Source organism: Ixodes scapularis, unplaced genomic scaffold, assembly GCF_016920785.2.
Source record: "Ixodes scapularis isolate PalLabHiFi unplaced genomic scaffold, ASM1692078v2 PGA_scaffold10__122_contigs__length_95168666, whole genome shotgun sequence".
NCBI lineage: Eukaryota > Metazoa > Arthropoda > Arachnida > Ixodida > Ixodidae > Ixodes > Ixodes scapularis.
Window position 1 is genome coordinate 73,908,829 of NW_024609836.1, and position 14,561 is coordinate 73,923,389.

Genomic DNA, 14,561 nt, shown 5'->3' on the forward strand with positions numbered 1-14,561 from the left:
AGTCCGTGCGCGACAGAACAAATGCAACTGGAATGTTTGTTTCATTTTATGTTCATTGTTTTACGGCACCGTACACTCAGCCGTGTCAATCTATAAAGGTCGAAATATTTGACTACACAGGATATCCGTACTGCATGGATATTCCCCGCCCACAACATAAAATTCAACGAGTCTCATCAATCGACCAAAAAATATATTGTACGTACCCCACGGTGCCGCGTTATCCGAACGGGATTTGAGAAAGGTCTCAAATAACATAGCATATCCAATATACAGTGTCGATAATAGTCACTTCACGACGATCGGACGGAATCCGGTGTGTTTTGGGGAATATGTAGAAGAGAGCTCCCTTTTTGCACAGCTTCAAAGCAAATGAACGAACGTGCTTATTCCGTCCCCACACCCCGGACCCGACCCTATCAGCTAGTTTTTGCGAAGACCCGGATTACAGCCTGGAAGGCTCTTTGGAGATTATCTCGACGGAAATAATCCTCCAAGCACGTCGAACTGCCTGCGTCGAGGGCTGCTTGACGTTCGCTCTCTTCGTTCATTTCCTGCGAAGGCCGAGCGGGCTACGAGCCCTAGTATTCCCTGGTTCTCACAGTGAAAGATAACATACAAAGGGTAAGCATCCTAAACAAGCGAATAAAATAAAAACTTCCAAGAAAAGCCGGCGAACTCCGAATGCAAAATGCAGGTGGGGAGTCACGCTGACCGGGTTTCCACAGCTCAGGCGGGTGCTAGAAATTTCTGGCTGATAGGGGTCGCTCGATTCGCAAAATGGCGGCGGCCAGAGCGCTCTTTTTGCAAAGGTCTATATACCAGGGGTGGCCAAACCGCGGCTCGCGAGCCGCATGCGGCTCTTTGCAGGACACGGTGCGGCTCGCGGATCCCTCGTACGGGGACCCCCCCATTGGCCCTTTCCGCGTCTCCTCAGGAAAATGGAAAGGATTTCAGAATAAAGAACAACCAGCGGTTCGCCAGCCTTGTGCCCCCAGACGTACAGTGGAGCCGCTTTTCACTCATATGTTTCCACAGATCCTGTTTCTTTCATTGTTCGAGAGAGTTTGCCGGACCCTAGGGGGAAAGGCATCAAAGACAGGTATTGTCAAAACATGCATGCACTTTGGCTTGGGGTCGAGGAAATGTTCTGTCCTGCGGCCTTTGGCACTCGCCGCAATACTTCTCCCCTTTAAGTAACAGATGTTCCCTCCCCATATCGTTTCTTGTTGAAGGTCACGGAAGCCCGGGTTGACATCATTCATAGCTTCCACTAGTCACAAACACTATATTCAAGTTTACAAAGCACCAGGAACATTCTCACTGTCATTTTTACCGGCTTGCAGTTTGAACCCGCAAGCTGCTTTTTTATGCTTTCGGGGGGGGGGGGGGGGGGGGGGGGATAACCAGGCATCGGTGTTTGTTTTGCCCCCCTCCCCCCCCTCCCCCCTCCCTCTTTCGGCGGCTCTTAGAAGTTTCGTGGTTTCCTTTGCGGCTCTTAGGCCGGGTCAGCCTGGCCACCCCTGGTATATACCATGCAAAAGACACAGTGCCCACTGCAAAGATGACGACGTAGTTATGTAAAAACAGGCCTTAAGCATGTTGGAATCATGATTTCTTCATACATATGTAGACTTCGAACATGGCTGCAGGCAATTTTTTGTATTTCCAGTGTGACAGGACACAGAAAAGAGACACGCCTCAAATAAAAGAAAGATTTAGCGAACCGTTTTTCTTTTTTTTTTTGCATTTGATACGGTGCGAACTGCGCATGTGCGAGTTTTCTGTGGTAGCGCGCATGCGCAGTTCGCACCGGTGTGCCCATCGTACCGTATCGGATGGCAAAAACGGTTCCTTAAAACTTTCTACCGTTTGAGGCGTGTCTCTTTTCTGTGTCCTGCCACACTGGAAATACAAAAACTGCCTGCAGCCATGTTCGAAGTCTACATATGTATGAAGAAATCATCATTCCAACATGGTGAAGGCGAGTTTTCACATATTGGCATTTCTGACGCCCCTCAACTCACTCCCAGTCTTCAGGGTCACACCTGGTCCCCCTCGTAGTGACGTAACTCGGGGTGCCGTGTAGCTTCCCGTGTGCTCCCTCGGAGGACGCTTCCTCTCCCTCTGTCTGCTGACATTAGCGGGCGTCACGTCGCAAATTAGAGCCGAGCGAGGTCACGTAATCTTTTCGCCGTAGTTAACTCGGCTGCCACTCGCAACTGCAGGTGGGGTAAAAACGAGCTGCGCAACAATTTCAGGGCTTTGCTTAAATTATTGTGGAAGTTGATGCCTGACACTTCTGAAGTGAATTACAGAAAACAGATTCTGCCTGGATACCATAGTTTTTATTTAAAAAAAAAAAAGAAAAAGATCTAGGTTTTTGCCGCCTCTCAACTCGTACATCGTCTTCCGGGTCACGTGCGCAGTGACGTTGATGGGGTAGGCGCAGGGTTCCAGAAAAGTTCTCTCTTTAGAGCCGTCAGCGAGCAGCGAGAACTCATCCGCTCGCGACCGCGTGACCACGTGCTGGCGGGCGCCGTGCGAACAATATGGTGAAAGGAGGAAAGTCTCATCCGGGTCCGGCCCTGTCCCCCTTCCTCTCCGACTTCTGGCGGCTGTTCGCGGTAGCAGAGAGAGCGGTTTTGTGGACCTAGGATAGATGGCGCCACTAAAACTCCGTATTATAAAAGTTTTGTCGATGATACCAGGTTTTTGACGCATTCATATACATGTTGGAAGGACAAGATTTATAGAAAAGTCACCTTTTATCGAGCTGGTATTCGCACAACTTGCTATCTTTCTACAAGATTCCCCATTGACGTCACACCGCGTGTTCCTCATGGCCGCCGCTCGCGGCTGCAGGTCGGGGAATATTCTAAGTTTTGCCTCGCGATTACGTGGCAAAATCGCAACATTTCGATGGAAGGAGACGCTAATATCGTTGCACAGCTCTTTAAGAGCCGAGCGAGGTACCGTAATCTTTTCGCCGTAGTTCCCTCGGCTGCCACTCGCGGCTGCAGGTGGGGGAAAAAGCTCGACATTTGCTTTGCGATTATGCAGCGAAATCGCGACATCTTTTTAATGAAGAAGATGATTTCTCAATCCTCCGGGACACGATAAACAACTTAAAAATGACGAGATGCAAATTCCTTTAATCTTAAAATCGTTGCACCCCCCCTTTAACGTATGCATTGCTAGAGCCCACTACATAAAATGTAGCGAGTTGTTTTTAGAGACGTGAATTTTAATCGCATTTATGTACGTGTCACCCAAAACCAGATTTTCTCAGCACATCATTTGTCGATATTTATGATAGTGCTTAACTCTATACACGTTTGCAAGTCCGGCTTGAGGGCGCTGCCATCTTGCCTGTCTGGGGTGCGCTTGGACCAGTCATAATCCGATTACGAAGCCTTGCTAAGGCGGCGTAATCGGATTATGGCCGCTCCCGAGAGCGCACCCCACTGAGGAAGATGGCGGCGCCCTGAGACCGGACTTGCAAACGTGTATACACAAAAATGCGCGCGTGACGTAAAACTATACCGTAATAACTTGTGGCATCACACGCGTATTATATTGTTATTGTTACTAAATTTGAGCTGCTACTTTATTGGTTGAATTATTTTCCCTTAGAGCACTTTTTTTAATGCGTCTCGTTTGCATTTTGCGGGCCACAAAAATAATTAAAACATTAAAAACAAGCGCAGTCAGCAGACGAAAGAGTGTGCCATCCGCTCACTCCGCTTATCGGGAGATAACGCCACAAGTCACAACCATCGCTAGCTGCGTCGTCCGCGAGCACGTCCGCCATTTTGACCTTGGCATGTTTGTTTGTCTCAATCTTAAAGCGCCGTTCACACTCTTGCGACCGAGTAAGACCGAGAGAGACCAGACCGGTTTTTAAGCCTCTTGCGACTTCTTAGGACCGGATGCGCTGCAGCGGAGCTGGTCCTAAGAGATCGCAAGAGGCTTAAAAACTAGTCTGGTCTCTCACGGTCTTACTCGGTCGCAAGAGTGTGAACGGGCCTTCAGAGGAAACCACCTACGCCTTACAATTTCACAAGTAAAATCTCGAAATGCACATTAGGTGAAAGTTTTGAGTTTTCTTTCTGCAGGCGCCGAGGTTTTCAGCTCCTTTTACAGCGACAGGATCCATTGTGGATATGTACCCTATAGTATATCTACAGAAATTACTGCTATGATGAAGTAATAGAAGTGGCGTCCCCCCCACCGGCCCAAACCCCGGCCCAAACCCCGGCCCAAGCGGGCGTCTTTTGAAGGGTCCCGACCTTATGCAGTCGGAGTCCACTCATTCCTGACCTATCTTCCACCTCTATCTTCTTCCGCAGTCGTCGCCACCACTCCCCCGTATCTGCTGTGCAGAAACTCCTGCAGCCCTTGACCTCCTTCCAGCACTCGGTTTTATTGGCGACCGCGGGCACCCTGTGCGCCCTGCTGGTGATGAAGATCGCCCAGAGGCTGAACGGAGCGACGAGGCATGGCACGGCTCAAAACCAAGACGAAACCATGCGGGGAAAGACTGTGATCGTGACCGGAGCCAATGCTGGTAAAACACTTGTGTGTGTCTCGCCATCCGTGATTGCTTTTCAGTAAGCAGTGCGCCGCTTTTAGCCGCGGAAACTGCCGGTACGCTACAATAGATTACGATACAAGGAACAGACATGCATCGGACAGTGTCTACAGGATGTATTTTGTATGATGTATAAGCAGAGGGAATCCGGCTTAACAACATACTGCTGCTAACGTAGGCATCGGCTTCGCGACGGCCATGGAACTTGCCGCCAAGGGCGCTCGGGTCATCCTGGCTTGCCGCTCTCCCTGCCGGGGCCAGGGAGCCGCGAAGGCCATCCGGGAGCTCACGGGCAACAAGGAGGTCATCTGCAAGACTGTGGACATGGGTTGCATGCACTCCGTGAAGGCCTTTGCCACGGAGATCCTCTCGACGGAGCCGCGCCTCGACGTGCTCATCAACAACGCTGCTGTTACTGGTAACGAGATGGATCTGCCGTTTCTGCCACAAAGATGAGTTACACTCGCTCAACTAATGGAGCACTTAACTTTCAAAAAAACAATTTTAAGTGACATAGGACACGTATGTAACATAATATACTTTCTCCCCCCCCCCCCCCCCCACACACACACACAAAAAGAAGCTTTTTCAACGCAATATTTAAGTAGCGAGATTAATTTTTTTGCTATTGCGAAACATTGCAAATTTCTTCTGGTCCGATGTCTCGATATAGAGGCACGCATATATGTTTATAATCGCTCCCCACTGAAAGTGTCAGTGTGACTCGCGTCGAAAGTATTACTGTATTATTTGTTAATGTGAAAGTTTATTTTTGGTTTACCTGTCAAAGCCTGGGCCTGGTATTTCGATAGTTATTTTAAGTACATCAGTGTTCTGTGTTGGGTGCTTAGAATTTGGGACAGAACGTACGGATATTGGGGGCCCACAAGGCCCCTGGTCCTGTTCTTAGCGCGCACGGGATTCTTACGTTAAGTTACGAACTCTTACGACAACTTACGTTACGGCCGCTTACGATCTGCGCGTTCACACAGTACCCCGCCGTTCGTAAGAAAGAACCAATATGAATCCTCTGGTAATGATTACGGTCAACCAATAACGTATCATCCAACATGGCTACCGTCCGCGGTGCCCGCCGGTACACCGCTGGCCCAACTTCGATTGCAAAAAAAAAAGAAAAAAAAATGCGATTGCGTTTTGAAGAAGGGCTAACAGGCTCGCAACTTGACTGAAAGGGGTTATACCCACGCTTTTTAGCTGCGGCTTGTACATGTGCGACTGTAACATTCGTGTGTAACTACACACCCAGCATGCTCTTGATGTTCGAATTATTAGCAAAATTTTGTTTAGCTTTCCTGCTTTTGGCTCCGGCTGCTTCTGCGTCCTGCCGATCAAGTCAACACAATACACTAGGATTGTTTTAGCTCAATTGAGCCAGAAGAAGGCTTCCATCTAGGTCATAAATACGGATTGTAGTGGAGGAAGAAGGGTTCTTCAATACAGTTGATAGTCCAGCGGTTGAACGTGTATTTTTATATTTGTTCAGCTGGTACCATCGAAAGATATGAACCGACTAGCTCAGCTCCAACCCGTCGTATTTTCCTAAAATTTGCGAGACGTAGCCATGTCAACGATTACTGCTGGCCTTTAGGCTTAGGAACATCCAGATTCAGAACACGGTCTAAAAAATAAATGAGACCACCACTCATTCTTTCTCATTTAAACGAGGTAAGGCAAAGCGAAAGCATGCTGCACCGTTCATTGCCGCTGAACGTGCCTAATAATGCAGCCCTATGGCAAATTTCTTCTGAAGCAAGCGATACAGGGCTCCGCCGTGTTTTCCTTATCTTATTTTACGTGTTAAATGCGCGTGAAACGGATTTAAGATGCTGGCTGTTTCTGCCGTCACTGCTTCCTGTTGTCACAGTTGTTGGTGTGATGCTCACTGAAACGAACACTCTAGTATAGAGAGCAGCGCCGGACCGCCGGGCTCCCGAGCGTAGCGCGCATGCCCAGAAGCTTCGCTTCCGCGAGTCCCGATTGGTTGAACGTAAGCGGTCGTAAGAATTCTGAAGAAAAGTTGAGCCAAGCCCAACTCCTTGCATTACGTTACGACTCGCGTTGCGTCGCTGGTTGCCATGGCCACGGGCGGTCGTAAGTTGTCGTAGGAGTTTGTAACGTAACTTAACGTAAAAAAATGGCACAGTGTGAACGGGCCTTTATATGTTTGAAACAAAGTTTTTGCGACGTTTGACACTGTCCCCCATGGCATACCCTTCCCTACTAACAGTGTTCATTCCACGGTGTGACTTTCCTTGCGTCTCTCTCCAGGCACAGAGCTGTCACGTTAAATGGACGATCTTCTATCTTCCTTTCTCACCTTATCTCTCTCTCTCTCTCTCCTTCTTTTGAAGAAACCGGCACTGGGCCGCGTCATCTTATCACAAGTGAAAAACTGGAGCAGTTTCTGAACGACAAAGTAATAAAAAACAAGGCGTCGCTGAAGACAGAAAAAGGAAGCTTTCCGTTCGATAATGGATTTCCCGGCACCAAGCTCAAAATCTCTCGTTGAGAACTCTCTAATGGGTGCCTTGTCTTTTGCAAATGCTCAGCTCAGTTCTCTTTTTGTCGGGCAGTCGAAGGAGAACTCTGAAATTGATTTCTTTTCAACGATGATTACGCATGCCGCAAGGATCTGAAGGCCCTAACTCTCGTCTATATTACAGGTTTGAAGTAAAGCGCAGATGTGAACGCGCTACTTTTTACTCAATTCGCGCGCGCGCAGATGGGATGCCCAAGTAGGTAAATTTCTGTCCCGCGCTGATCGTGAAACTGTCTGAACAAAAACGTGTCTCATAGCTTGGTTAACAAGGTGCACAGGCCGAATCATCTGATGTCCGAACGATGTCTTTTTTTCTTGCGCCACGCCCGAAAAAAAGACATCGTTCGGATATAATCTCGGATGTCGCGACATGCTCTCGGATGTCGCGATCCTGGTGGTAGGTCGCGGAAGTTCCGGCAAAAAGCGCGAGCAGACGTGAGTGACGTCACTGTCGACTCAGCGTCTCAACTCCTGGCTGCCGAAAATCTTCCGTGGACTGTAAAGCACAGCACAATGCAGGCGTCTGTCACGTCCATTTGACACCGCCAGGATCGCGACCGGCGAAAGCGTGACACTTCTATGACGTCATCAGGCGGAAATCGAAGGACCACTTTTTTGGGAGGCGCGGGTATACTTATCTGGGTCACTGTCGATGCACAGGGAGTGGTAATGCGGACCGCAAGCTCGTCTGCTTGTTTTTGCAAGGGTTGTGGTGACGTCTGAACGCCGAACTCTGATCGGTTCTGAATGAAAGATAGTGGGTAGACCACAAAGCAAGCTGCCTCGAGGTCTACCCACGATTTTTGAATCAGAGCCAATCAGAGCTCGGAGTCTTTCTGACGTCACCGTAACTCTTGCGCAAGAAGCTAAATGACTTGCTGCCCGCATAAGAACGCCGAGAAACGAAGTGCGAATTCTCAATAGCCCACGCCTCTGCCGCTAGCTATCAACATTCTTATCGTGATATGGAACTATCATGGCGCGTTCTGATCTTCGTGCGAGTTTTTATTTTGTTTTTCCACTTCTGTTTCTGTCTTTCTAACTGCTATTTCGTTATTTTTTTTTTTAGGTCCCAACGACCGAAGGCTGACGGAAGAAAACCTCGAAGTCACTTTCGCCACAAACTACATGGGACCATTTTTACTCACTAATCTACTGTCGGGTGAGCAATTCGGGCTGGAAGTTTTGCTTGTCTGTGTCGGCTGGCCTAATCACTTTTCTTAGTAATATACAAAAGAGTACACCAGACAAAAAGTCTATGAACACGCCGAATTGTGATATTTTTCAAAGCTTGAGACGCGGGCAACACGAGGGGGAATACCACATGTTATTTTTTTTTTTTTTATTTACTTCCAGTGCTCGAGACAAGTTTGTTACGTGACAATGTCTAAATATACAAGAAAGGCTCATCTGAGTCCAATATATAGTCGTTTTTACTTTCTGTTGCTCTTTATTTCCTCCAACGGGGAGAGGTACAAATGAAGAAAGGTCGCCGCAGTGTCTGTGCCGCACAGTATTTTTATCTCACAATATATCACAATCTGCCACAGTTTACTTTAAGAGTCATAGAGGACTTTTCTTGGATCTCGAAACATATTGGTCTAACATTGAAGATATAATTATCAGACTGACTTGAGGCTTGAGCTTTTGCGAAATTGTGTCCCCTTTGAATCATGGGGGTTCATCACACTGACGTTACGCGATATAGAGCCACAATCACTTAGAACCATGTTATAAGGCTGACGCTCAAAACATAGCTTCTGTCATGACCGCTGTGAATGTTCATTGCACAATACGCGAATCAAATCAAATCAAATCAGTTTATTTTCTACCACAAAAATACATTCGTGACAAGGGTGCTGGAAAAAAAGCTGCACGTTAGCAGCTGGACGAGTCCCAGCGCCCCATTACAGGGCGGCAGCGGAACAGACATAAATACAAAAAAAAACAAAAAAAACACACACACACACATTCCATAACATTCACAAAAAAAACCCCAAAAAAACATCTACCTAAGTACACATATTTAGAGCTATCTGCAACGTAAATAGTGATTTTATATTACAAAATGTCTTGTATTGTACGATTGTTTACAGAATATATATCAATTCCATGAGAAAAAAGAAAGTTTAACAATAGCTTTAATTGGTATCGGTATCTCTGAGTGCCGAAATTTGTTCTAAATACAGGAAGACGCCAGGGGGGCCTATGACGCGAAGGGTAAATGGACTCGTTTTTTTTTCCTAGTTTAGCAAGGTCTAAGATTATGTTAATATTTTTTCTTACACATTGTTGGTAATTTAAAATCAATCTAGTGGAATACTTATTATATATATATATATAAATTATTTTATGTTTTTCAAAAAGAGGAAGAGAGTGATAATCGCGAGGTACATTTTCAATTATTCTGACAGCTTTTTTCTGTAAAAGAGTAAAAGACACAATTTGTCTAAATTGCTCTTAGTAGTTGTTCCCCACGCTGAATGGGAATAGCAGATTACATAATGAAAAAGGAAATTGTAAATTAACCTTTTGATGTTTACGGGGAGTATATGCCTGTATTTATTCATAATTCCAACAACTTTAGCAAGTTTTTTATGAATGTATGTTACGTGATTATTCCACGACTGACTAGAAAATATAACACCGAGAGTCTTAACGGTATCAACACATTCTATTGTGCATGACCCACAGTACAAATCACGTGATATTCGAACATACGATCCCGGGCATTGAAATACGACAGCCTTAGCTTTTGCGGTATTAAGAATAAGCGAGGTAATATTTATCCATTTTTTTAATTTACCTAGGAAAATGTTTGCTATCAAGGTAAGTAGGTCTTCATTGAAACTAGAAAAAATATGCTAGTATTGTCGGCGTACATAATAAATTTAGCGGTATTTTCGATGCTTACTATATCATTCACGTATACAAGAAACAATAGAGGCCCTAGAACACTACCGTGAGGAACCCCGGAGTATATTCATTCAGTGCTAGATGCAAAATTTCGAAATCGAACATATTGGGATCGATATTGCAAAAAAAAAAAAAATAAGACGTTATGAGCGATAATGGGATACCTCGGATGCCATAACGTTCAAGTTTATTTAGAAGAATTTGGTGATTTATCCTATCGAAAGCTTTGCTTAAATCTATATATATATACCCAGCGTTAGAAGTTCTTTTTTTCAAAATTTTCTAATATTATTTCCTTCTGCACCAATAACGCAGTTTCCGTAGATTTATGTTTCCTGAAGCCCAACTGAGAATCAGTCAGTAGTGAGTATTTAGAAAAAAAAATGTGGTAGTCGAGAGTGCAAAATTTTTCCAATCGGTTTCGAAAAGACAGGAAGGATAGATATGGGTCGATAATTACTTATGTTACTGCGATCACCACCTTTATACACTACGGATGCTTTCGCAATTTGCATCCTTCTAGGAAATATACCGGAAGACAATATAAGATTGTACAGATGAGTTATACATGGTAATAGTAAGTCAACTACAAATTTCACCGGCCCAATTTGAAGATCCCCACAGTCATGGCTACGACTATTTTTTATATTCATGAAAGTAGATAGTACTTCTTTAGTATCACATGGGTTTAAAAACATGGTTTCGTTTATTCTGGGGATATTATTTGCTGCAGAACTGTTATAACTACTTTTCCCTACGCTCACAAAATAATCATTGAACATATTCGCCAGTTCTACACCAGAAATAGTTCTATCGCCTACACTTATACTAGTGACTGCTCTATCTTGAGTTGGATTTCGTATTAAGGAGTGCAAATGTTTCCATACGACTTCGGGTTGCTTTAAACAAGATATATCAAATAGATCTGCATAATAGCGGTGTTTAGCTGGTTTCAATTTTGTATTGACAAAGTTTCTAAATTTTTTTTCAAATTCTAGCAATATATTTTTTTTTTCATTTCGTGTCGTAAGGAAGTTGCCACAAAGAAAAATTTTTTTTAATAAGTCTGAAGAGTCGTTTAGTGACCCATGGTTGGTTGCACTTCTTATTACCGTGAATTTCCTTGTACGGAAACGAAGAATAGTATGCATCTTTTATCAGGTATAAAAAGAGGTTATAGCACTTATCAACATCGGTTTCCCTCAACACGGGACTCCAATTGATAGCCCCGATTTTTTCTCTAAACTTTTCGAGTGTTGTAGCGCTAATATTTCGGGACATTACTGGAAGGTTAATAGCCCTATTACATGGTACATTGTTATTAATGAACATAACTATAGGGAGATGCTCGCTTAACCCATAGCCCAGCACACCAGCACTAATGTTTTCTTCACAGTCGTTGGTTATAAACAGATCAATCAATGTTGACGTTGAGCACGAAACGCGAGTTGGAGGAATTATGACATTACTGAAATTATTTGACGTAAACAACTTAGCAAAGTCATCTGTGATGCGAGATGTTTCGAGCATTTTTATATTAAAATCACCACCCAGATACAATTCACAGCCTTCTTCATTCGCAAAACAAAATAACTCTTCCAAAAAGTTTATAAAGACCGAAATATTTCCATTTGGCGGGCGATATAAGACAGGGTAAATACAACGGTTTTTTTTAATGCAGAGTATTTCGTAGTTCGCCGTATCACTGAGGAGCACAACGCCGGAAACATTAGTCTGCAATGACACACCGCCTCCACGACCATAGTTGCGATTTAAGATAAAATTATAATAACCCGAAAGAACAAAAGCATTATCATCGTCCTTATACCATGTTTCTGTTAACATTATAACGTTAAAAGGAGTTTCGATTGAATCAAAAAAACAATACAAGATCATCTCCTTTCGATCGTGCAGACTGTACATTTAAATGAAAAAAGCTAGTTTGTGTATTAGTCTGGATTTTTAAGAAATCACTTAGATCTTCTAGTGTCATAGTACCGAGATTTACAGCCATACATAATAACATTCACGTTCCGAGTAGTGCGGACCTTCTGCAGATATTTCACTTACGCTACAAGATTTACAGTCATCACACAATGAACTGACATGGTATATTTCTCAATTTCGCCGTTTTCTATTTCTAGACTTGCTGCAGCTCAGCGCCCCAAGTCGAGTCGTGAACGTGACGTCATCAATGTACACCATGGGCAAGATCACTCTCAATGACCTCAACTCGGCCAATGGCTATCCGGGAGCCGAAGCGACTTACTCCAAGAGCAAGCTTGCGCTTAATCTATTCACCGTGGAACTCGCCAGGAGGCTCAAAGGCAGCGGTGAGCGCCATCTTTATTTTCTAATTCAGGATTAATATATCTCGGCCGTACTCAGTCATGCATCATCGACACCTACGTAGTTTGATAAAAGTACGACACCTAAGACAGGTGATACCTAAATAATTACAGCACGTCGTATGTGCCCTACTTTTAAAGTTGTTAAAATATTGAACTGCTTTCAAAGAAATATGAATGTATATTGTTATTTGTTTGCTACGTTAACCTCGGTAACTACCACGACTGAGAGAGTTTGACAATATGGCGGTGTGTTATTCTTCTTTTTTCCTTCTTCGTAGGGGTGACTTGCAATGCTCTCCATCCGGGAGTCGTGGCGACCCAGTTCAACCGGAAGGAGCACGACTTACGGCACTTCCTGTGGAATGTCTTTCTTCAAGCGTTTGGAAAGGTGACGCTGCCATTCTCGCTTTTAATACCTCTTTATTGCATAGAAGATACTCCGTTATAGGCGATACCCTGATGAGTGGTCCATTAATCGATTTCTTTATAACGTCCACAATGGCTAGGTGGCACGTAGTCGCTTACCGATTTGAAGGGTTCAGCAGTATCCCTTCTACCCTTCCGTGCAGTCTGAGTGTACCGGATTTTGAGAACTATGCGGAGAACAAGGTCGTCTGCTTCTTTTGCAGGGGTTGTGGTGACGTCAGAACGCCCTCGAGCTTTGATTGGCTTTGATTAAAAGGAATAGTGGGTAGACCTCAATGCTAGGTGCCTTGAGGTCTACCCCCTATTCCTTTCAATCGGCAAATAAGGGTTCGGCGTTCCGACATATAATCACAACCCCTGTGCAAGAAGCAGACAAGCTTGGGCTGCGGATAGTCTGCATTCCGTGTATCTATTTCGCTAAGTCAAAATTCAGCAAAATTTCCGTAGAAAGCTTGCATGCTCTGTGCATGCTCACCTGGTGCACAGTACGTACTCAAAGCAATCGTAATTTTCAGCACGCCTTGAAATATTTCTGCTTTATTAGTGCAGAAAAGAAGCTTAGATAATCGCAAAACATCATTAACGTGATCTCTCATGCACAAAATTCGTCACGTTTTGTCATAATAAACGATCTCGGAAAAGCAGATGCATGTGTAGCCCGCACCTGTAGATAGTCCACTCCATGTTAAATTTTAACGTTTAAACATGTGCGATCGACAGGTTGAAAAATGTGGTGCGTTTTGAATGTCCTGACGACTTGTTTTCGTGCTTTGACGACTTCGCGTTTTTTTACAGCGGAGCTGTTAAGAGTATAGGTTCCCCAGGATCGTGTCCGTCCGCACAGAAATGTCGACACAACACTCTTGTTGCCGCCGTCGCTTATAGATGGCGGTAGCTGCCCAGAGTGTTGTGTTTACCACTTGTCTGCTTGCCGCCGTCGCTCATTGCCATTGCGGCAACCTTTCCAGCCTTTTCACTCTGGCTTGCCGATTTGCGGACGGCCATTACTTTGTTCCCACCATAGTACAGCTTCGCTGGTCTTCCTTCTTCACCAGAGTGGAAAGGCTGAAAGCTTTTTTTTTTTTTCTTTCGTTTGATTTTGCAGAGCCCACGCGACGGTGCTCGGACATCGCTCCAGCTCGCCACGGCTGCTCAACTGGAAGACGTGACGGGAAAGTATTTCGTGTCGAACGGCGAAGCACCCTGGTCTTCGACGGTCCTCGACGAGGACCTCGCAGGGTCCTTATGGAAGAAAAGTGAAGACATCGTGCACAATGTTTTGGGCACGCCAATGTAGATGCGGAAGGTAAAATTATTTGTAGAGCCCCTTTATATTTATATAAAAATGTGCAAGAACGATAGTTTGCTCCGTTTATAATACACTCCCCTCCTTCCACTCCTCTCCCCTCCCCTCTCCCCCACCCCCTCTCCAAAAAAGAAAGAAAGATTAGTGGGCGCATTTTAGTTATCGTCTATTTATTGAGATTACCACTTGTTTTCGGGAACAGCAGTAGGGTTGTTACAAGGTTCTAATTGTGTCGTGTGTACGTTTATACAGCTTGAAGTTAGTCTGCCTCAACGGGCGACTTGCCTTTTAGGTGTGCAATTGAGCCAGTGCAGTACAACAGCTAGCCTGGGGTCTTTAACTTGCACCACGCAGTAGTGATACACGACCGCACGCCGGTACGATGCTCATCCAGATCAAAAACGGACT

General features: G+C 44.9%; 1 protein-coding gene across 1 annotated transcript; it reads left to right on the forward strand.

The window, feature by feature from the left end:
- The first annotated feature begins 4,204 nt into the window (after nt 1-4,204).
- LOC8051536 (retinol dehydrogenase 14) lies at nt 4,205-14,144 on the forward strand. The gene is made up of 7 exons (XM_040215475.3): nt 4,205-4,209; nt 4,353-4,570; nt 4,773-5,012; nt 8,224-8,316; nt 12,215-12,403; nt 12,700-12,809; nt 13,953-14,144. The coding sequence occupies exons 1-7, from the start codon at nt 4,205-4,207 to the stop codon at nt 14,142-14,144; spliced, it is 1,047 nt and encodes a 348-aa protein (XP_040071409.1).
- Nucleotides 14,145-14,561: the final 417 nt, after the last annotated feature.

Excerpts from the sequence above, each read along its gene's own strand:
- LOC8051536 (XM_040215475.3), top strand. Across the intron at positions 12,404-12,699 it reads CAGGAGGCTCAAAGGCAGCG|GGGTGACTTGCAATGCTCTC; the intron begins GTGAGCGCCATC and ends CCTTCTTCGTAG. Across the intron at positions 12,810-13,952 it reads TTCTTCAAGCGTTTGGAAAG|AGCCCACGCGACGGTGCTCG; the intron begins GTGACGCTGCCA and ends TTGATTTTGCAG.